This window comes from Labrus mixtus, chromosome 15 (assembly GCF_963584025.1).
Source record: "Labrus mixtus chromosome 15, fLabMix1.1, whole genome shotgun sequence".
NCBI lineage: Eukaryota > Metazoa > Chordata > Actinopteri > Labriformes > Labridae > Labrus > Labrus mixtus.
Genome location: NC_083626.1, coordinates 1,320,326 through 1,345,784, shown reverse-complemented (window position 1 = coordinate 1,345,784; position 25,459 = coordinate 1,320,326). Strand labels below are relative to the sequence as shown.

The 25,459-nt window shown below is 39.9% G+C and overlaps 1 protein-coding gene and 1 long non-coding RNA gene across 2 annotated transcripts in view; one reads left to right on the top strand and one right to left on the bottom strand.

The window, feature by feature from the left end:
• Window positions 1–24,962, bottom strand: part of LOC132990316 (kazrin-like) — a 143,475-nt gene extending 118,513 nt beyond the window's left edge. The window contains exon 1 of the mRNA XM_061058507.1: window positions 24,411–24,962. Coding sequence (XP_060914490.1) covers window positions 24,411–24,579 — 169 coding nt within the window. The 5' untranslated portion in view covers window positions 24,580–24,962. The remainder of the gene's footprint in view (window positions 1–24,410) is intronic.
• The window catches only part of LOC132990324 (uncharacterized), a 268,474-nt gene that overhangs the window by 190,127 nt on the left and 52,888 nt on the right, over window positions 1–25,459 (top strand). The window lies entirely within an intron of this gene.

Sequence of the window (25,459 nt, the reverse complement as noted above, 5' to 3'; positions counted from 1 at the left end):
TCACCGATCGCAGGCAAAGCGATTCACAAGTGAGGCTTAATTAGGTCTGGGCAGAATTAGCTTTAGAGAGTGTTTTTAACAATTGTTTGATTGAAGCAGAAACTGTAATTTTTCTCTTTGTTGGACCGTCGCGTCCTGAGTTTTACCTGTTTAAAACTCTTGTTGTTGTTTCGGACCGCTGCGTCCTGTATGTGTTCAGCGTAACAGCGTTATAACCGGGTATTACTCTTCTGATCAGAAAGGCCAGTGTAAGCCGTATTAACTTGAATTCGGCCATTGGTTTGTTTCTGTGAATGAAGGGAATTACTCCGAGTTGTGGCGCGGGAGTTAGACTGTGATCCGGCCTCTTCAGGCACGCATTTCTCTCCTCCTCTACTCTCCTCTTTTCCTCCCATTTTCTCCCATTTTCTTCCCTCTTTCTAACACACACATATTCTCGGGTAGACGTACATCGGGAGACTAACTCCACCACCGCGCCATTACGCACACAGGCCATTCACACTCACACACACACACACATACACGCACACACATAAAGAGAGAGCTTTATACACTCGAGGCCATCCAGACGCCTCAGAGACACAGATCGTGTAGGGCCGAACTCGGTCTCTTTCAGACATTAAGGCCACATTAGGTCTTTGTTAGGTGTGCGCCATCGGAAAGGCGACCACGTGGGACGGAGTAACCTTCCCCCCTCTCTCTCTATTTCACACACACACACACACACGCACGCATACACCCAGGCCTTTGTTAGGTGCGCCATTGTGAGCGACCACGTGGGTACGAAGTTATCTCCCCCTTTTCTTCTCCCCCCCTCTCTCTCACACACACACACACACACACACACACACACATTCACACCCCTTCCACAAGCCTTGCTTGGTAATGTTTGTTGCTTAGATTAGTTTATGATAGTTATTTGTTTGATTAAGTTCATTGATTTTGGATTGATGTTGCTTTGTTTAAATAAATTCTGTTATAATTTAAGAGAGCAGTTGTTTGTGATTACTGGTGTATTTACATTGTGATATAAGCTGGGTGCGAAGGCTTTGTGTATGGATTTCACGCCTTCAATTTATTAAATATAGTTATTAATTATTAATATTAGTAATTAAATAACTAATCTGAGACTGATTTGAGTGATATTTTGGTTATATTTCCCTGAGTACAGGGTGGTGCCCCAAAACGAGATTAAACATAGTTTAATGATATTTTATTTATATTATTAATAATTAGAAATAATTATTAAAGAATATAACCAAAGTTGACTTGATACAACCCCAACAGGTGTCTCGAGAAACAGAAAAAGGAAAAATGGCAGTCAATTCAGAAAACACTGTTTTAGCTGTTGACGGCAAAATAGAGGAATAAACAATGCCCAGTACGAAGATCCAATGTTTTTGTGAGGCTTTCTGTGGAATGCAATTGTTTTCTGCAACATTTGGATAATAAAATATTAGTATGACTGTCGTGAAAGTGATTTATCTGGGAGATGCAGGTTGTATTTTGCATCCTTAGAGTCTTTTTTGTGTGCCGGTAAATTTTAAATGCAGTGATGCTCATGGCAAAATGATGTGCCTCTGAGTGATCCAGAAGTCCTGAGAGGGAAATATCAGAGATGAAAATATGAATGCCTGAAGGTGGTGCTTCTGATCATTTAAAAAGTTAATAGTAGAGTAGCTGTTCATTCTAGTCATGGGACTGAGGCGTGCTGTCCAGTTTAGCATGCAGAGCGCTCCATCTTCTTGAGATTTCCCACTGCTAATAATGCTATAATGAGATGCAATGGCCAGCTCTCTGTTTTAATGATGACTGATGGAGGGCACAGACGCATTATTGCTCTCTGTTCATCAAGTTAACTTTGCACTTTAGGAAGTTGAATGAGTTTCCTGGAGATTCTATCAGTCGTAATTAAAGGATGATCTGGGATACAGAGAGAGGTTGGGGTGGGGGTGGGGGGGTTCAAGTGGGTATACCCTTACCGTACGTAACTATGGTGTTGCATGTGAAATCATGCAGTCAAGACAACAACAAGGATCTAGCTCATTATATACCGCATAATTAAAAAAAAAATGTTCATGACTATGCTTGAAGAACAAAGAGCTGTAACAAAGCAACCAACAAAAGCCAAGAAGAAGCACATTTTTTTTATTTCTTTTTCCTCTATGCATTCCTGCTTCTTCTCTCGGAAATCTTCTTTTATTTCTCTTTCCAATTTCTGACCTCCTGGTCTCTCCTCTCCTCTTTTTTGCAGTAAACTCAGAGAATCCTCTTCTTCATCAGTGCAAATATCATCTCTATTGGGTTTGCCCATCACCCCAATTAATGTTTGGATTTGTGCCCTGTAGAATCTGAGACTTCATTGGACATGCAGCACGATGTATATGCAAACATGGCTTCACAGGGCCGACTATCAATCTCCTGCATATATACCCGTTGGAAGAGTTGCATAAGCGGCCAAGGTTTGTCACACAGCTTTGTGTTTATGTAGATTTTGATGAGTTTGAAAGCACTAGTCTCAAATTGCTTGTAACTCAGATTTAGACAGACACATGAACATTTTGTCTGACCTTTACCGGATGGTTGTAAAAGTGTTGTGCACTGATTAATCCCATAAGCCCACATGACCTTTCCAGATTTGTAATTTTATAATTATGAGTCATGGACTAGAGGTTGTTAATAAAAAAATATTAGCTATCTTTTAATACTTACTGCAACAACATTTTTAAATACATGGATTTTTTTTCTGTTTTCTTACATATGTAAGTGTCTTATTGAGTAAACATGTGGGTTTAGCTAATTTTATTTTACTTTAGAGAGCAGAAGAACCCAGCAACTCGATTTCAGAGTCTTAAAAGGTATGTTTATGATCGTAATAAACAAATAAACATCAAGTATCATTATTTTTTTGTTGAGATGTATGTGCTGTTACAAATTGGTCATTTTATAACTAGCTCTTAAAAGGTAACTTTGAAGACAGATGGTAGTGCAGTATTGTTGTGCAGGCTTGCAAGAGAAAAAAATGGTGGATTGTGTTTTTCTGTTTAGTTCCCATGTTTATTCTAGACCAGGGATTGGCAACTTGCGGTCTGTGGGAATGAATTAAGTAACTTGATTATTCATAGGGCTGTTTGTAGACATGAATTAAATCAATCATGGTGTGATTTCACCTTAGGAGCCAGGTTCACTATGTTTCAGTCTTGGGTATGGGCTGAGTTGAAGCAGGCGTTTGAGGATGTACCAGTTAGTGTGTCCTTGTCTTTCAACCCTGGATCAGCTCCATATCCAAAACAGTAGACAAGGAAAACAAAACTTTCTACCGTCTACCAACCCTCTGTTACAAAAACAACTCATATTAACTATCAGCAAATGTATTTCTTAAGTATTATGATGGCTGCATTGCATATTCCCATGTGGATAACAAGCAGAGAAATGCACTTTGCAAAGGGTGAAAGATAAGAGTAGTATTTGTTTTCATGATCAACGTACAGTATGTGTTTAGTGAGCCTGGAAACCAAATATTTCATGAAGAATTTCAACCTAAGTAAACATTAGAGCAGCATGCACAGACCAAATGCTTCACAAAAAGCAAAAGTAGTTTAAATGGTTTTGATTGCTGGTAAACTATTTTGTTCTGTACAAGAACTTAGTCAAATTTTCTGTTATTGTTTCTTTTTAAAGCTTGTTTTTAAAGCATCACTTAATACATTCGTAACAGACAAAAAATGAAAGTGAATTATAAATTAAATAAGTCTTTGCTTGAATTTGCTTGAATTGTATCTGTGTTTATTTATTAATTTAAGCATGGGTTTAAAAAATTGAAATGTTGGAATAATGAACTTTGATGAAACCTATATACTGCAATGGCTCTTTCATCAGCCTCCATCATCGGACCGTATCGTCCCTCAACCACCGCCCGACGCCCAGCCTCCACCATCGTACAGTATCGTCCCTCAACCACCGCCTGTTTCCCAGCCTCCACCATCGGACTGTATCGTCCCTCAACCACCGCCATCCTCATTCATGCACGGCCAGTTCCGACCCTACCTTAGGGGCAGCGACTCAATATGCTATTTTATAAAGCGCCTCGAGATAACACTTGTTATGAATTGACGCTATACAAATAATGATTGATTGATTGATTGATTGATTGATTGATTGATTGAATGAATGACAACTGTGTTGTTAAATCGTCAAGACTCAGCTTTGAACAGCAGATCCAAATATACCCTCGTGCCAGAGAGGCTGTCTTGACAACGAAATTGACAAAACCAGCTGACTGTGCTTTGTATGTGGGCAGGGATTGCTGTATGTAATTAGCCAACTAGTAATGGCTTGTGACTCTGCGGCAGCTACTGTGCTAAAGTGAGAGCGTGAATGAGTCAGAGCTCAAAGGCATGAATAAACAACAGAGCAGCTTGTCCCCCGGTCTAGAACTAAGAACGTGTATAATTATATTGAACAACACATGGAGCTTGCCCAAGGGAGATGCAGAGGGGTGGGTAGCAGAGAAAGGAGAACACTAGCAGGCATCAGAAGGACATAGAGAGGGTATTTAATAATGCAAAAACATGAAGAGACACAATATGAGAGAGACAATATGCCTAGGTATAAACCTAAAGAAGCACACAAACAACATGTGTGCCTCGAATATAACAGGGTTTAGAAAGGTCACTCTTAGACAAGGAAAAGGGTTAACACACAGTTGGCAGGTTATAAAATAAAATAAAGTGACCTGGGCGGTAAATGACTGTGAGGGTGGTCCAGGAAATCTAATGAAAAGCTCCTGGATGAAAACGATGACAGACAAAACAAGCTCCCACGACATCCTCAGAGACCGCGATGTGTCTTTGTGGTCACAGATGCTCAAACAGACCACTGGAAACATTGACCTTGGCATTGTTTACTCAAGTTGGGCCCCTTCAAAGACACAGGGCGCAGACAGAGCCAGCAACTTTACTTCAGTCTCCATGGAGATGGTGTACTTGTGACTGGGAACTTTCCAGGCTCATTACCAGACGAGGCGGTGGGTTCTACCTCACTGTCTGGCTTTATTTGCCTCCATTCCACTCACGGAACCACGGAAATACAACAGAGATTGAGACAGAGAGAAAGAACAAGAGAGGGAAGCTAAAAGATGAGGGGAGACGAAAATATATTTTAAGAATGAAACTGCTCACAGAAACTCACGAAGGACCGGAAGTGAAGACAGCAAATGAGAGAACAAGAGAAATGACAAAGTAGAGGGAGAAGAGGGAGAGAAAGGTTCACAAACAAGAACTTTGAAGGGGAGGAACTGCTAAAGGCAATGTGTCTTAAATGTTGACCATCTACAGAGCTGTAGAGTGACCGCAGTGTTTCCCACAGAATGACGCGATACCTGGGCGGTGGAGTTTGGGGGGGGGGGTGTTGTTGCAGGGGATCGACATACTTTTTTTTTTTACTGTTATCTTACAGTATATTTTAATATTAGGTTTGTGTTTACGTATATCAAATGTGTTTTTCCAGTTATATGTAAATTAATTAAGTCTGCAACAATTTTAATCTGCTCAATTTAACCTGGCATGCGCACAGACACAAGGAGTACAACTCGCATTTTGAAAAGTTCCACTCGATATTCAGTTATTTATAGGAGTTCAGCACAGAATCAGCAGCAAGCAGCTGTACATTATTAAAACGAAGGCATGAGAAGCTTCAGTTTTGATGGAGCAAGGTACCTCAATGGAGAGGGATGTATGGACAGTGGACCTTCTCTTGACCTCTCTCTGAAGCTGATGTGATTCTGCTCTCTTGGTTCTGCTGTGTCTTATCTCTCTCTCTCTATTTTTTTTTTTTCATTTTGTAATGCTGCACTGAGCCCAGAGCTGTAAGGTCCTCCCTCTCTCCCCGCTCTCTCATGCTAGCAGCAATTTTATGAATAAATAAATAAATAAAAACACGTCGGAAATATACTTGGGCGGCCTGTCCATGTATTGTCTACATGTGGGAAACACTGGACTGGCACAGTTCTAATAGTCTGTTTGGAAGAAGGGAGGACAACAATGCAGGAGTTAGAGAGATGGAGACCTTCTTTGGTCACATTTTCAAGAAGCTACAAATATCTTAGTCAGATACTGGATGCATAGCTCAAATTGAAATGTTTAAAAACCTCCTTTTAAAAAATCATGATCACGGAATTGTTAATGTACTTTTTGGCCCTCACCGCTCTAAACACACATCAAACAGAAAGTGAAATTCACAAAAATGTTGAAAAGAATAAGCAGCATAGAGCTGTGCAGCACACCAGATGAAAGGCTGAGGAGTGATACGCCTTGAAAAAAACAGAAGGAAGATGAAGGAGGCCAGAGAACAAACAGCCACTTGGCCACTGACACAGACCAACCGCATGAAATGAGTCAGACTAATGGAGCAGAAAATAGAGAAATCATGAGCCTTTTATCTTTCCACTAATCACAGTCAGAACAGCAATACCAAGAGGAGATAACAGAGGGAGGAACGAGATGGAGTAAAAGAAGTCAGAGCAGAGAAAAGCTTGAGGGTTTCAATAATCTTCATCCTTGCCAATCACAGCCAGTACCCCTTCTTACTTTTATCAGCCATCCTTAATACTTCCGATCATTAGCTGGCTAGCTCGTTCGCTATTGCTGTCATTCTCCTGTTTGCCTCTATAATCCAGTTTGATAGCTCCATTTAGTGTTGCCAGCCTACAGGGCCAGCATTCTATTTCTCCCTGTGTCCACCAGTACTCTGGACTACAGTTTAGTTTGATCTATTTCTGGCCCTCTGCTGCCTCTCCTCTCATCACATCTTCTCATCTCAGCCCCACTCAGCAGGTCACACAAGAATCTTAATGAGCAGAGAAAACTTGCTATTCTTCTCTCAGTGCCCTCGGCAAGCATACTGCCATGCTGCTCCTATCTTCAATCTACATATACTGTCACTGAGCTTCCACATAAGTGTAACCACACCTCCAGCTAGAAATACAATTAAGCGTCTTTGCAAGATTAATTTTACTGAGCTGTTAAGATCTTAAAAGGTATCTGAGTTGTAACAGTCCTTGTGAAACATTGACAATTGGATTCTGGGCGGTGACCTATATATCATACCATTTCTTGTCCAACCTGCATCTTCTCCTGAACATTTTCCAATAAGGGAAAAAATGCAAAGAAAAATCTGAAAATCTGATCTGATGCTTGAGCACACGCTTTGATAGTATGATCATTACTCTGTGATAAATGGTGCTGGATTTGAGGCAAATGCTTAGAAAGTGACTTTAATCTTCAAGCAATGCTCTAATCAGGGGCAGAAAGCCAAAGCCCTCAGAGGCCTAGAGTGAAGATTGAAAATATATTTTTAAGGGTTCACAGTGTCTACAAGGCCATGCCAGCAATGGTTTCATCTTTATCACAGTTAGGTTTGCTGCATTTTACAAACAAAATGAACTCTAAATGATCACAACAGAGGCCGCCCTGAACAGCTCTAGCAGTTGTTTGAAACATCGATTTATTAAACGATCAATACGTAAGATATGGACTAAATTAAATCATAAAATTACTTTACTATATGATCAGACATTAAGGAAACATGCTATGTTGAAGTGCTGGCTTCTCTGACAACAATGCAGCAGCTAGTATGTCCTCCTAATAAGTTTAGATTTCGGACCAAAATTGTCTGTATTTGTTTTAACCAGAGAATGTATGAGGTTTCAAGGCACCCCCCCAGCTTATTTGTAGACAGAAATGCAAGGTCAAATGTAAAAAAAATGACAGGCAGTCAGGCAGACCTTCAGTAACTGTAATAATATAATTATCCAGTGAAATAACCTGACACTAGAAAAGCAGCATGAACACAAACACTGCCAAACAACCACAAACTTTGTATGTTATTTCAGCTTCAGGAAGGGAACATTGGAAATTAACCTGTGCTCTTTCCACTCAATTTCCTTCTTTATAGCCAAGGGGTCATTTCTTATAATCACTGCATATTTCCTCTCTACTGAGTCGCTCTATCTCCCATTTAACCAACATTTTATTTCAATTAGAGACCACCTGACTTAGAGGAAGTAAAGTGCAAACAAAATTGTTCATTTATTTTGAAGCTTCAGTGATACAAAACAACATTAACTTTACCAAACTCCTGTCATTCTAAAAGGTGAACACAGAAAAACAATGAGATGCCACATTTAAAAAAGAAACTCTTACAATGTGTAATAAATATGTTCTGATGACATCTAGAAGGTAGTTTTGATTTCCATCACTTGACCTTTGTTACTTCAAAGTTTGACCTTTACACCCAATTTGCTAAAAAAATAATTATATATAACTATGAAATCAATTGTGTAAGCTAACTGCCCTGCACAATCATTTGCAAAATAAAAAAGCAGCATTCATATGATAAAGGTAAATGTGTATAGGGATGCTATGACGTCATTTTTTGCAGACTGCTCACAGCAGGCCAAATTGTACCTCAGGCCACTGGGAAATGTCCCTGTGCTCCAGACGTCCAAACCGCGCCTGCCCAGGAGGGTAACTTGAAGCGTATTTTGCCCTCATGATAATGTTATATTTTAATGCAAACTTGTTGTGAAAGTTGTGTTAACAATTTTCATGCTTCACTCACACATATGAAACTAATACAATTACTGTGAAGGAAGTGTCATAAATTCATAGCCTAAGAATAAAACAGGAGTATTGGGTGTTGTTAGCTTAGCTTCATAAACCATAAACCAGACTGACAATGAGACTTTGTGCAGCTGATAAACCGAAAAGCAATGAATCAATGATAAACTTTGGCATCCTGGTGTGGCGCATAAGCCACGGTATCACTCTTTGACACCCTGAGCAGCAGAGCAATATCTGAGCACTAAGCCTAATGTAAGTCAATTTTGTACAGGGAAACAGACACAGCTGGCATGTCATCCCTGACAAAGATCGATTGTGTGTCAGACGTTATTCCTCCTCCCAAGCCTTTAACCAACCACCTAGAGCTGCCCATCCATCTATTCAGTCAAATAGGACAAGCAAAGGGAAAACATTGATTGCATTACAGTCTGTAGAATTATAGGACATTAAAGGTTGAGAGCTTGGAAATGCATCAGTGAATTTTGGAGATAACAGTTAAAGATTGTGTGAATGGTCTGATTATGGATTATGGAAGGGAGAACCAAGATGTTGTTTTGTGATCTGAAGGATATGTAATGTTGTATAAGCAGCTTATTGCTTTGGCTCCAGATGCACAGAGACATCAATATCAGGGATATAATAAAAAAGGATTTAAGCACACACACTGTAGATGCAATGTAATATTTCTGGAGTCTTAAGCTTCTCTTCATTACCAAAATGTTGCTGGTTCCTACTGTTACAATAAATTGCATGGAAGTAACAAGAAAATCCCTCAAGGTATTTGTATTTCTTTATTGGCAACTTGTAAATGAACACTTCTCATGTAATATACACATCCCTCACAAAATCTTGAAGAGACGTGTTGTACTGACCTCCATAGCCTGAGTTCCAAAACTGTGCCCTTCATATCACTTCAGACTGTGATGGAGCTTTGAAAAAAAGGAAAGTGAAGCTAGGCCTGGGCGATATGACTAAAAATGTTATCACGATAAAAACATATTAGTCAATATCGCTAATTATCACGTGGCTCGTTTTTTTTGTCGGACTGTAAATAGAGCCAACAATATCTCCAAACCCCAGCAGCTGAGCACCCTTTCTTGTCAACGATGTTTTCTCCTGCTTTGAGCCGGTAAGCTCAGCGTCGCTGTAGCTCATTTCAGCTGTGTTTCTATTCTGCTCCAAACGTCTGTAAGCCCGCCTACCAAAACCCCTGCGACATGATTGGCTGTCCATCGTCTTTTTCTTATTTTCTTCAATGTCAGTTGACAACTAGCGTTTAAGGCGCATTAGCAGCCCCCATTCCCAGTGTTTGGGTGGTGTGATTACAGGTTGAATCTATCAAACTTTTATCAAACACTTTTTATATTTATGTTGAGAAAAAATATATATATGCGATAATTATTGTTATCGTTTTATCGCCCGGGCCTAAGTGAAGCATTGATTCTTTCTTTTTTTCATCAACATTGAACAATTTGGTTTGCAAATTTTAACGTTAGCCTTCAGGGTTTCATTTTTTACTTAACTTTTTTCAAAACTGAAGCAAACTTGAATGGCTAAGACGCTGGAGTATTCTACCAAATTTGAGAAATAACAAAAAATCACAAATAGTCTGAAAATAAAATACTTAGCCCTGGTGAATCTTGTGAAACTTAAATAAAATTCCACAGGGAGTCTTTATATTCTGAGGCCCAAAATCCCTCTTTCTTTCAAGGTAGTTGTCTCTGTATACATAGATTTTATTTACAGTAGTAATGTGACAACATTTAGGCTATAGTAGCTATTGCTATGGACCCAGTTGTTTATAGATAGATTTACTTTATTGATTACAGCAGCAGGTTATCAAACACACAATATTAGCAAATAAAACAATATAATATTAAATACAAAGTAAATAAGCACTAATATAGATATAGATATATATATATATATATATATATACACATAAATAAGAAATATATACATCCAGGATTTAACTTAATATTACTCCTAGTCTAAAATATGAAAAAAGAAATCCAACATTTTGTCAGTCATGTTTAACTGAATGTAAACATACTTTGCTGGAGGTAGATGTCAATGATGTCAACAGTGCAATTGTAAATGAGCAGTGTTGATATAGAGAGCAATTATATTATCATATAAATAAAGCTGATTTTTTTGGTATACTTTACATTTTCTATGAATCTCTATAACGGTGCCACCAAATAATGGCCTTGTAAGTTGGGACAGAATAAAGTTTTAGCATTGAGCTTTACGGTCATTGAGAAAAATTGATTCTGTCTACAATTCCAGCCACATCAGTTAACGGCCACAGAGCATGCCAGCACATGGATCACTAACTGCACAAAGCACATGTCCAAGGTGTGCGTGTATGTGTGTGTGTATGGAAGAATGCACTAATAAAACACTAAGTAATGTGTGTACATGCATCCATATAAGCAACAACAAGGCATTCAACCACCAAGTCCCAGTCCTTTTGAACAATCAAGAAAAAAAAGAAAGGTCTGCACACTATTCAGCTCCCAATGACAAACTTTATTAATGGCAATCTTTCAATACGTTTTTTTGTCCTGCACCTGTATACAGTTTGCTTGGATGTGCACACACTCGTCTTTTTTCGCACAATGACACACTCAACATAGAAACTCCTTATGCTGTCATCCTTTTTCTCCCTGGATAAATTATGACCATTTCAAACACCATTTCTAAACGTTATTAGTTTTACTTAAACTATAGCGCCTGGGTTTTTCCTGGGCCAGGTGGATTGTGCAAGCATTTCTTTGCAGTGCATCTTTGATAAGTATAAAAGTGTTCCCCTGAGGCCAGCTGAGTCAAATATTCCTCTTGATATTCCCTGAAAGATGACAAACCCTCCAGTGCAGCATTCTTGTTTCAAACTGGCTGGTAGAAAGAAAGCTCCCTCACATCTACAAACTACCAGAACTTTGAAGCACTCCTCTTGCCATAGAAGTGGGACGAAAAGGTGGGGAGTAACTAACACATAGGGAAATGAAAACCCTGCTGTACCGCTCAACTTTCTAATGAACTCTGGCTGAACTCTGCTTGTTTGGATGGTTGGTACCAGACAAAACCTCTTTGCTCGAGAGTTGAAGTGTCATAACTACTTAAAGACAGACAGAGCAGCTGGCAGTACCTGTCCCTGTGTTACGACTGAGATAAGAAAAAACCTAAGTTCAAATAGGACATGACAAAACATTAGGAGGCTTTCCTGTGGCAAGAAACATTTGCATTAATTGATGGTTAAGTACGTGACATAAAGGTTTTTGAATGACAATCTGCATGGAAATGCAACTTAAACAGGTCAGGTAAAGGACAGAAAATACCAATTTAACACAAGATAAAAATCTAGCATATTATAGCAGAGATGGGGTTGAAATGTCATTACAAAAATAAAACTGTCCTGTACTTTTTACAATCTGCTAATCAAGCTTGCAAAAAGGTTTTACATTATAAAGTTGCTTGTAGCAACATCCTCCCTCTTTGAGAAGCTGCATTTGCAGCAATGTAGGGGTTTGTTAACAAGCTTGTAGGTCAGAGTGTACAATTCTGAGTGCCAAAAATCTCAGCAATGATTACTTGGCAGTTACACATGGCAGTATTACACACTCCAATCCAAGTGGTAGTGCTGTTCATAGTGGTTTGTCAACTGCTATAAAACAAAACGCAGAAGAAAGAGAGTAATATAGCAAGATGACTTGGTGGAGCTAGAAGACCTGCCTGCTTATTTAACATTAATTGTGAGGGGAAAACTTCTGGTATTTTTATTAATATAGGCCCAACTGCTGGTTAAATGTTGTGTCTAAGCTTGACAGCAGCTTTCCGCCATAAGCAGGGACTGCAGCTCGGTTACTGGGCCTGCTCTGTCCACTCTACTGCCGGAACTTAAATAATCACAGTGGAGATCATTGAAGCTTTTACCATTTGACTGGATCGACGTGTAACAAGAACAGTCAGGCGGGTGTAAATATGCAAGGTGGACCAAAGGTCGGTGGTGCTACTGTAGCAGTGCAAATTTTAGCTACATTAGCAAACCAATTTGACCTAATTACCTGCAGAGTAATACATGTTGCAAATTCCAGTTTCAACATAATTACAACATCTGTTCTTTTTGTTATTGAGGACTGTGATGAACTGTTTCAAATATCAATTAAACAGACTACACACAATTTAGTTTTGGACTGCTTTTTGCCATAAATGATTTTGACAATTTTCTCATTTTTTTCTTACTTTTAGACAAGCCACTGTCAGTAAGCTATTGTGAAAAATATCTTGAATATATTCTAGATTGCTAGAAGCTTAAAAACAGGAACATATAAAGTACTCTGCATGTAGCTTTATTGTTAAAGGGATACTTCACCCGTTGAAACATGAATCTGTATTGACATTGGGTCATATGTAGTAGAAATGTGAAATAAATTTTGAATTTGGTGCCTTCTTGGCCGAGAAAAGGCAGAAAGTGTCTTTTTGGCTCATGTGGATGAAAGACACCAATTCCCAGAATGCACAGCATCCCAGGCCACTCCCACTAAGGTCCTCTACAGACACACATAAGGCTGTTTACTCAACTGATACAGAGATGTCTTCCAGAAGGAATTGGCATCTTGGAAATTCCTGGCAGCAAACAGACTCTATGTCTGTGTCCATAGACAAACAGTGAGAGCACCGACACTACCAGTCCGCCCCAGCTCAAGCCGGCCCCGGCTCCTCGTCCTTGCCGAGGCAGCCGAGCCGAGTTTCTGCAGGCGACGGCAGCCTGCAGCAGCTGCCTCGCCACTATATTGCGGCTCGTAGAGATAGCCCAAACATCCGATTCGAGTACAAGACCTTCAAAGTCCCCTTCATCCATATCAGTTTGAAGTTGAAACATACTTTTTTCTCCACTGTCGTTTCTTCTCAGCTTTCGCCATAGAGCCTCTTAGCATAGCTTCCAAGCAATATGGGGGACGTTAAGTTTCGATTCTGGGAGTGAGTTCCCACCCACTGATCTGTGATTGGTCTGTAGCTTCAGTGGTCGAAAATATGAGGAACTAGCGTTGTAGTTTCACCCCGCTAACCGCAACAGCTTCCAGTGACGCAAAATTATGATTTGTGCGTCATCGGAAGCTCCTTTTCAGACTTAGAAATACAAAGATTTCTCGTCTCAGGGGAAAATGAGGGAGGGATGCACGACCATTCAAAAATACTACCAGGTTTCTATTGATACAAAGCTTAATTCAAATGGGTGAAGTATCCTTTTAAGTAGTGAATACACTTCCTTTCTGTGAGTTCAAAAAAATGTGTGTGCTTTCTTTTTTCTATACAGATCAAATATCTGCCTTGCTGCTAATAAGGATTCACTGGGCCTTTAAACAGGTACAGTGATACATTGATCACTTTCCTGTTTGCAGGTTGTGTGGCCCATGGTTAAGGGTCATGTGGGCTCAATGAGAGTCTGCCTCGGACATGCAGTTTAGATAATCAATGACATTTCAATTCAACAATACAGATAGACTGCAAGTTGCCTTCAACATATTATCTTATCCACTTGTAATGTGTTTGTTACGCATAATCAACATACTGTACTCCTACAGCAGGATTGGTTATGGTAGTGTTGCTCTGATTTATATAATGAAAACCAAACACAGGACAGATCTGTAAGTGGAATAATGCAAATACAAATCTCAGGCTACCAAGAAAGAAACTGAGACTGAGACTGAGCCTTGGTTGATAATTTTGGTCGTGCCAATAAATCAATTTGAATGAACCCTTTTACACCAAAAAGCTATAAGAGTGAATAGAAAATATATGTCTAGGCAAATAGGCAACTCTGGAGAAACATTCATTTAGAACACTTTGCAGTTCAGGATAATTTACAACAGACAAAGGTACAGAAACACACTTTCTGGGTTGCCGGATGGCCTAGCGGTTACGTTGCAAGCCCCATGTCCAAGCTACAGTCCTTGTCATAGCGGCTGAGGGTTGCCTTGTCAGTCCAAATAGACTACCCGGAGTTGGGGATGACTCTTTCCAAACAACAAATTCCTGTCATCAGTAGTGTCCAATAAAGGCAAAAATGGCAAAAAAATAACTACCTTCAGGTACCATTTTTATTTTTATGAACAGTAACAATGCAGATTGTTCAGTACTGCAGTGCAGCCAATCTGACACAACATGTGAATATTTTCAAAGCATAAATGCATCAGCAGGTAACACAGGACTTGAAAGTAATTTTTCAAACAAGGAAATGGAATTAGAAACGCAAGAATGTATGATATGTGAAATAACTAATGTGGTGAAGAGTACCTGCAGTGTATGTGTGAGAAGAAGCACAAGAAGCATTATTTTTTAGCCCGTTACAGAAGGCCTGTTCCTATTTCTTACAGACACACATGCTGACACGTCCGCACACACATTGCTAATTTCTCTGTGCATGTGTGTGTCTGATTTCTCACATTCATTAATATAAGCAGTGCCTCCTCCCCTTCAGCCTAATGCCAGGGTTGGAAAAAGACCCACATCTGCTCTCCTTCCTCCATCCCTCTGCCCACTCCACCAACCGTGCCAGTCATCCTGATATTTCAGCCTCACACTGTCACTGCCCTTCCCATCCACTTGAAGCTTTATCCAATTTGTAAGGGTTAGCGTACACACCGCTCAAGGCGCCTCTCTCTCTCTCTGCCACATAAACAGTCTCTTTCCCTATACCAGCCGCTCTGAGACCGCCAAGTCTGTTCCAGTGGGCATAATGCTACCTGAAGTAGGCGCCCACCTGCCACCATAGCCACATACAGGATTGCCCAATCTTCCTCTCCAACCCAGCAGGTACCAGCTGGCCAGACCGCCAGCTTGCATATTGAAAGATGATCCTGGGCAGGATGATCAGTCATGTTCACAGCAGCCAGGCCAGACTAACTGACTAGAACAAACACAGACTTAGACACGTTATGTGATTGTTCATATGGTAATTATAAAGGAAAACAAAAGGTATGACGAGAAGAAAAGAAAGCAGGTTTGTGAGCCTTTGTTAATTTAATTTGTTTGCAGCCCTCAAAACAAAACAAGTACATTCAGTATGTTCATGCACAGTTAAGTCAAGCTAGGGTAAAAGCCTGTTCAGGCCATTTATTTGGGCTACTCTACTCGTCCCAGTATACAAGGATCAGGGGAGAATATGGGCAATAATTTGTGTCAGCAAAAACTGAATTTGAATTTTGAATATCTGTATTCGAATTGTTCAACTTAAATAACTGAATAAAATATGTTAATTTAAATCACATAATTTTAATATTTAATGTTAAAACTGAATCTAAAACCGCATGAATTGAAATTAAAAAAAAAAGAGTTTGAGACTGAATTCCAATAAGCTGAAAACTGTATTTAGCAATCTGAAATTGAATAAACTTTTCTTTTTTTTTAAGATTTATTTTTGAAATAAATATGTTAACAATTTTGGTCTGATTAGTTATTGTCTGCATCAGCATACACTGTAACTCATCTGATTTTATTTTAGGAAGGTTGGTTTTGATTGATTGATTTAATTTTTTGTATTTTGTTAGGCATTAACAAAATGCCCAACCCAAAACAGGCTTATAAGACACCTTTATTAATGCTCAAAGACCAAAAGTAGACAATAATACAAATTAAACAAGCTCTACATCATGTCATCATCATTGCTCCAAATCATTTTAAGATTCTAAGCTTACATTTCATTAAACACAGATTTTCGTAACTTGTCATAAAAAGGACAATACAAAAGAAAATGACACCTCAGCGGCAAGGAAGTGTAAAGCGTCTCAAGATAACACATGTTATGAATTGGAGCTATACAAATAATGATTCATTCATTCATTCATTCATTCATTCATACATTCATTCTCCTAAATCACAGTCTGTGTTCCTCTGGGATGTTTTCCAATCTGCCAACTTCAAGAGTGAGGGGAAGGGTTCCTGTTTTCAACTGAGCAACTAAAGATTTCTGACTTATTGATAAGTCTGCTTTAACATATGATTCAGTAACATAATTGTGCTTAATTTGAATACATGTCCATCATTTTGGTTTTAACAAGATATCATTTAAGCATTTCTCTTCATATCCAGCAAGTAGGATACAAGTTGTGCATAGTTAAGCGCCTGGCTGACCTGAGCTCCCTAAACAGGGAAAAAGACGAGCACTTACTTATGAGTCCTGCAATGACAGAGCATCAGAATGATGTCAAGATTTACACTATCTCCACTTGGTTCTGCAGCACTTTGTAATGGTGAAACTCTAATTGTACAGTATGCACAGTATCAGTTTTACTGACGCAGAACAGAGAGCCAAACTCCCATTCCTTCAATCCAGTCCTTCCCCAAAACGCATTCTAAACACAGAAAATGTCATTTCATAATTGCTGCTAACACAGCTGATGTATGCCTGCACCTTATTGTGAATAGTTGCTGACGAAATCTTAGGATGCCCCACAGTGATCCCCCCTCCCCCTCCCCTGTCTCCATCACATCACATCACTCAAAAATCCCTTGGGGGCTTGGTGCGTGAGGAGCACACACCCTCATCTCTTGTCTCTGCCTATTAAGTGACATTCTCTGGGGCGACAGAAAAGACCTATCAGCTCACACTTAGCAGATTTCTACACCATAGTCCAATCTGCTGTAATTGCAGTAAAGCTTTGCCTAGATTTAGCTACTCAAATGTCTCCTTTTATTCCCTTCCTCATCAATGGATTACTGACAACACTTCTGTTGGGAAGGATTCTTGCCCACATTATCTGGATTGTTCTGATACGATTAGGGAGCTAGGACCTGTGGCAAACATGTGAAATTAAGACAATCTAGAGACAAAAGGGGGTCCCATTGCCTACTATCACCCACTAATGAACCTCTCTATCAATTTAATTTGAGTTGTAATCATTGTTTTCAGAAGTCTATCCTAGAGGTGACCCCAAGGCTCTCTGGACTGCCAGTCTCAAAGTCGAGCACAAGGACCATTCCATTCCAACTATGGGGGTGTTCAATGATTCATTTTAGATAGATTACAGACATAATTCATGGCTATCTTGGTATAAATATCACCTTTTTAATACTTTGAATGCAGTTCTGAAAACCACTCGTACTTTACATCCATCTCCTTATTGTGATTATGAAGTATTGATAGAAGCAGCAGATCCATGTTTTGAGAATTTCATTGGCTACAAGAAATGTCAGTCATCGGCACGGTTGCATGCAATTGGCCATGAGAAGAGGTGGAGGCACATCCTTTCAACAAAGGCTCGCATTGACTGTTACAGGCAGTAATTAGGTGTCATCTAAAGGTCAGCAGAATAGCAGAATTTTTGCAACATTTTCTTTGATCGTTATGGATGTAATGTTTTTTTTGTTGATTAAATCGATTACTGCATTCAAATCGTGGGGAATCATTTTGGTGGAATATTATGATCAGGAGAGAACATTAAATCTTTAAATGCTCAGTTTAAAAATGCTGTTTGTTTGTCAGTGGTCTGACCCGCACAAACTGGGCCATCAGTGTGTTTGACTTCTTTTCTTGTGATCTTTTTAAGGTCACCTTAACGCGGACTTAATGCATGAGAAAAAAACAATGGATCAAGTCCTATGATAGAATAAATTGTTATTCCAAGTCTTGAAGAAAAGTTATGTTGTTAAACTCTAATGACAATATGGATCAACGAGTGCAAAAACATTTGACTATCAGTCAACGATAGGCAGTATCTGACGAATGAGGATCAAATATGTGAATCCTTAGTCTGAGGCAGGCCTAGTCTATCCATATGGTGTTCTGTCCCTTAAAGTGTCTGTCTAACTTTTTCCCTCTTTCTCACCCTGTACTCAGTTATGCATGACACATCTCAGAGTTTGTACTTCATGACACCTAAATATGTATAAATATGTAATGTCACCCATTACCAAGGGTGACATTGCACATACACGATCCCTCATGCCATCTGCCACCAAGTATGATAGTGCTGTGATCATCCCTTTCCAGCAAAGGCAATCTGAAGGACAGAGGGCTACATTTATGTACATACCCGATAGTTTCTTAAATTCATTAATGCATACGGTGAAACATCAAATATGGACTACAGGCTTGACCTACCAGAACACGATGAAGGGCACCATATTGTCTACTCAGACAGAGACAAATACTATGTGTGGTATAGATGTGAGGGTATGAGTTAATCAGTATTGTATAAATCCTAAATGGATTTGAGCTTTTCTAATCTTCAGAATACTATGAAAAGCACTTTTACACTGCATGTCACACCTAACCATTCACACCCATTCACACACTGATGGCAGATGTTTCTATGTAGTATCATCCATCAGAAGTAACTAATCCCATCCCGACGAAGCAGTGGGAGCAATTCGGGGTGAAGTGTCTCGCGCAAGGACACATGTTGCTGCAGGAACTGGGGCTCAGACCATCAACCTTCCGGTGTAGAGACGACGACTCTACCAACTGAGCCACAGCCGCCCCGACTATCACGGTTGCTTAAGACAGTCTGGAAAACTTTTTCTTTCTTTTTTTTCTCTCCAACTTTTGACCAGGCCTCAGAGAGGTATGCATGTGTGTCAGGGCTTTGAATAAACACCCAGAAAATGTAATACACATATAAGAGACACCCCACCATGTCTTAAACTGTATCTGACAATTACAAATCACAAGGTTCTCTCACTCAGTTAATGACTACTTGTGTATGTAATGAATGACCTTTAAACATATGGTTAACATCACATATCATTACCATGCTTTATAGACAAGTAATGACTGCCAACAACCACATGTTCAGGTTGCAGCCTTATTAATTAAAGCAACATGGGTTGTTCCATTTGATAAACATCCTCCGGTGGGTGGTGATTCCCTCTAAGCTTGGGATTCATTGGGAAAGTTACTGCAGATGACAGCAGGAGATGAGCTAAATTAAGTTTGCTAAAGGCTATTGCAGCATTTCCAATTTTTGTTGCACTTGTGAGGACTGCCTTGATGACAAGCCATCTGTTTGGTAACTTTGTCAAATAAATGTCCATAAATGGTGCCATAAACATGAAACCTGAGGAGGATTATAATTTTTCCTCACACAAGTCATTAAGTTTATTATTGCCATACATAGAGAGGGAGTCGCAAGCCATCTCCATTGAAGAAAAACACTTATGAGATTTGGTGCCATTTCACAGCTTGTGGTGATTCATTGCAGTCTCTTGTAAATGCGTTACCCTGTTATATCTCTTCTCTCTTTTTGTTTCTTTGTTTTTCAGGAACTCAGTCTGTATTCTGCATCAAATGCCTCCCTGAGTGGCAGCAGCTTTACACCAATCCCTCTTCATCAAGTTGGTGATAGGGAGTATGAAAGGTTAATGGCACCTTGTAAAATGTCAGGTTTTTCAGACATCGTCTGAGCAGACAACAGACAGTGGAAACTACAATTCATGGGGAAACCTATAATCTAGATTATATGAGGCGCTTTTCACCCAAATTAATTGGGATTCTGATAGAACCACAACTTTGAAATCAAAGAAGTAAAGAAGACAATGGAGAAAGTTATCTTTTGTGAGGCCCACAGTGCCTCAGCCTTATTTCTTCACCCTCTCCAGTGGTCAGAGTAGGGGGTGAAGAGGTAGAGGTAGGACTGGGCGATTAGACGATAATTAGAATACATATATGTGTTTTTCCTTTGATGGTTAAATCATTATGAATTTAAGGAATCATTCATAGTAAAACATACAGTCTCATATAGCCTATTAAATGCATTAAATTCATTATTTAAAAGGTAGGCTGTGCAAATTTACATTAGTCATGCATATTTATCAAACAAGTAACTAATAGTAGTAGTAGTATATTACTCGTTATTCTTCATGTAGCTCTCAGGCTCAAAAAGGTTGGTGACTCCTGTTTTAAAGCATATTAAACAGACATTGGCAAACTCTATAGCAGTTTTTACTTTTCTAGTACACGTTCAGGGGTGAGGCAGAAATTTGCTTCCCCCTCTCCTATTTTAAGGTGCCATTGGGTTCTGTTGGAGAAAAGATTAGATTAGAAAGATTTCAAATTCTTTACTGATGAAATTGGTGGCCAACACTGCATTGATCTGACAACTGCATATCTATGGCCTATCTCAGAGATGTCTGTTATTATCTAAAGATAAAGATTATGTTTAAGAAATGTTAAAGTCCTACAGTCTAAATCTAAAGTGCAAGTTTAAAGTTAATGCAAACAAAAAACTGTCACTGCATCAATAAAAATAATAAGCCTAGCCGCCAAACACAAATTTCTACTTCAAAATGTTCTACTGCAATGAATATTTTAAATGATACAAATGTGAGTTGTCTGTCTGAAATACAATAATTAAGACAAAATAAGAACTGTACTAATTGGGACTATGGGCAAATCAGGGGTTCGAACCACAGCTCCGGCAGTCACATGGACAAGACACTGAACCCCAAATTGTTCCCGCTGCTGTGTCAGCATTTGTCAAGTTAGTTGGGAAAGTGAATAGGAATGGGATTGGTTCCTTCTGATGCACACTTTAGGTGCCATTCTCTGCAATCAGGGTGTGAATATGGTGTGTGAATGAATGGGTGAATGTGACCTAGGGTGTAAAAAGCACTTTGAGTAGTCAGAAGACTAAGCGCTTTACAAGCTGAAGTCCATTTACCATTTCAAGCCCCACAAAGCTCTTCCTCATCAAAGCTAAATGTTGTCAATTTAAGTCCAGTGGAAAGATATGCACAACAACATGAAGACACTAGTGAAATCAGAGGATGCACATGGGGGTATGCAAGAGAGATGTGGAGTCTTTGACACCGTGCGTCTGAGGCTCAGTTAGTAGAGTCCGTCACCTGAATCTGCAGCAACGTGTCTGGTGTGTCTTTGGGCAAGACAACTGCTCCCGCTGCATCGTCGGCAGCATATGAGTGTGTATGAATAGGGTTAGTTACTTGTGATGGTCATTTTACATAGAAACCTCTACCATCAGTGTGTGAATGGGTAGGTGTGACCTGCAGTGTAAAAGAGCTCGAGTAGTCAGAAGACTAGAAAAGTGTTCAAGTCCATTTGACTCAGGATATCAACTTTATGGATGACAGTAGCAGCTAAGCAACCAAACACTCTGGGCATTATTTGCTAAGATCCCACGTAAAGAGTCCTAAATTGCGTGTTCACTCCAAAAAAATTTTACGTTTGGTTGTTTGCGGGTGATCGAAAAAGTGTATGATAACAGGTGCAAAGATTGTGTAGGCGGAAGGATTTTAATTCAACTTTTGGTGTTTTATTGGTGACGTCATGGAGAGTTTGGATGGAAAGCAGAATGACTGCAAGTGCCAAATTAAACTCAGTCCCATGTAATTAAAGGTATAAGTGGAAGAGGTGAATAAGCAGGCCCTCTAGCATTAAGAAACAGATTTTGATCCTGAAACACCATCATTTAATTTTGTCACCAGTTTTAATAACAAGGTCATCTTTTTTCAATGACCTCAGCCAATCATTTTGAAACAATAATTAGTTAGGTCTAACCCTAAAACATGTTGAGCTCTTAGAAACAACCTGAGCAAAATGTAACAAGCAGCTTGTTGCGTTCAAGAGAGACAGACTGTGTAATGGACAACTTCAGTGCATAAGGGATGTACCCTCAACGATACCATATGAATCCCAATTCTGGGTTCATGATAAGGATGATATCCCAATGTGCTTAACTATTTCCTGATTTGTATCAAAATTGTCATTTTCATAAAGACATGAGAAGTTAATTTATGAGTAGCACTTGCTTCACCGTGCACACACGAGAAATTACATGTCGTATTCCCATTTTATACACAATTTCAGCTCTTGTTCCAATAATTGTAACATGTAAATCCAAACAGTCATGCACAAGGAATGCAATAAGGTAAGCAAACCTCCTAGCAAGGTTAGTGCTGCCAGTATGGAAGTGCCAGGTATCCCCCCAAAGGCAGCTTCCCCCAGGACTCCCACTCTGTCGGCTGTGCAATGAACCAGCAACCTCCAGCAAACACCTCCCTTGCCAACACAACCATTGGTGATAAATGACATAATCACCCCCCACCCTATTCCATTGTATACCCTTGGTTTGTAAGAACAGCTAGGCAGAGGGGGGTAGGGGTGGGGGGAGTTCAGAACAGGCACTAAGAGGTGGATGTGTAATAACAAAAAAGTCATTTTGACTGAGACACAATGACAGTAAAGATATATAAGCCAACAAAGGCAAGAATCAGCAACCATTTTTTCAGTATGAGAGGGGTGTGTCCATGTTTGTCTGTGAATGTGCTTGTGTCATTCTTGATATTTAAAAATGGGGCACTCAGAACCAATACGGCCACTAATGTAATACAGTTATGTCTGTACAAATCTATCTCAAGAGAGACAGGTGCCAGTTTGTGAAAGTGTATCATTTCATACTCATCATGCAACATTTAAAAAATGGACCACTCATAAGTATTTTTTCTGTCATCTCTGTTCATGTAGTGAATCATCTTTACAGATGAAGATTCCACAACTGAACATTGCATATTGCACCCAGAAATTCAGCTTAGCAGAAAAACAGCTACAAGGCAAAATGACATCAGTGATCAAACCCTCCCGTAGGAATGCTTGTCGTCACTCACACTGGCACACACACTGCTCTGGAAACAGCAGGAGTGTTAGCGTGCATCAGGGTTAAAGGGATACAGCAAGGCACATTCACAGACACACAGCCAGAACTAAATAATTGCAAAACAAAGTGACAGGGGCAGTCTTTAAAAAAACAATGCTGACACATGACTGAACTGTCCCTGACCAACTGGGTAAGACGACATGCAATCATATTTTCCTCTTTAAAAAACCCTGCAGGGGTCAACTAAGAACCAAAAGGCTCACTGTCATCTCAAAGGTAAATATATTGCCAACAGATTTTCCCTGTGAATGTGAGAGAGGAAATACATAAGACCTTTCACTGAGCTTGGTCACTGAAGTATATGAGAGATATGTAGTTTTAAATCTGCCAGAGCCAGGATGGAGAATATCCTTTCTGACAGGTCAGTTAACCAGCTGACTACTTCGGAAACAGCAAGAGTGTGAGAATATGTGTGTGCCAAAAGTTGAATGGACATGACAACCATGGGTGTGCATTCCCACACATACTGGCATACAGCCACCCATGCTTATGCATGCACACAAAAACACAAATCCGTTACCTATCTTAGTAAAAAAAAACGTTGGAAACGGGCAAAATGTGCAGCTGCAGTACATATAAACACACAGGTTACAGCATTCTAAAGCCTGGGTAGCCATTTAAACAGCTCTCGGTAACAGTAACCCATGGCAACCCTAAAACCTGCACCCTTTCCCTTCCTCCTCAAGAGACACAGATCAATTGCACCATTAAGGGAGAATGGAATGAGCTATAGCAGACGGTGTGCCAGAGAGTGAAAGGAGGCTGTAACTTTACCCACTCTACCCTCACTAAAGTGTGACTCTACCCCCTCTTAAAGGTTCAAGAGGTTAATTATTCAACATGAGAAGGGATTTGTTGGGGAACTGAGAGTGGATACAAGCCAACAGAAAAATCATCATTTTGTTCAACTCATTCAGTCATGACTTTCAGATATGCACTTATTCCCATGAGGGAAGGATTTTCAACTTCCTTTACACACAGATACACATCTGAAACACAAATACATGCTTGGGAACATTTGCAAGACTAGACATAGCGAGTGAACTCATCCTTCTACACATGTTTGCAGCTTCTCAGCAGTTTGTTCCCTCCACACTCATATCGCTTCTCTTACCGTTGTGGTTGTGCTGCAGGATCTCGACCATGCCGGAGTCGGTAGCCCCCAGCTCGGCCAGTCTGCTGCTGGTGGCGCTCAGCTCTGACCGCAGGTTTGTCACCTCCTGACTGGCGGACTGGATGGCACCATCGATGCGTTGAGCCAACTGCTTGTTGTCATCCATCATTTTCAGGATTTTTGCCTGAGGTGGAGAGGGGAATCCAGACAACGTGTCATGCTGACAAGTTTACCATTTCCTGTGGCGGAAGGTGTCCCCAAATAAATCCTTCTCTGTCTTGTTCTCACTCCCCTTTTACGGAGACAGCCAAGTTAAATCCTCAAATCAGTATGTCCTCCACCTTTAACAGAGGCATCTGGTTCAGGGGGAAGTGTGTATCTGCCGAAGGGAGTGCACTCTCAGGAGGTATGTTTAAGTGGTGAGTGTTTCAGTATGCGATCATGCCTGTGTGTGTATTTGAGTTCTGTAACGGCATGACGTTTGTGTTCGTGTGTGTGTGTGTGTGTGTGTGTGTGTGTGTGTGTGTGTGTGTGTGTGGACAGCCAGCACTGTCTCTGTGATATGTGCTCCCTCCAGCTGACTGTTGAAAGCACACAGAGCATTGAGAGATGACAAGCACCTTTTTTAAATGGACTGAACCATTTGGAGAGAAAGTCGGAGGGGGGGTCAGCTAAACCATCTGAGAACATGGAAATCTGAGGTCCTTCATTCTGGAGATACTGTTGTAAGAATCTTGGATTTTAAGTTTAGCTAAACTGACAGAGGAAACGTGACCATTCCTGTGAAACACTGTAGCTTTTCCTCCTACTACCTTTACAGATCCTGAATGCAACACCATGTGTGCTCTCATGAGCGAAGGGGGGCAAATTGTTAGTTATACAAAGAGGCAGTTGAGCATATGTAAAATAATCGTCATGCACAAACATGGTATTTAGCAAAATAGTTAAATATAAATTTGGGGATATAACATATGCAAATGTTTCTCTGTGCCGGTTGGATTGGAAAATAACCAATTACAATATTCTTAGTGTGAAAAGGTTCATGTAAA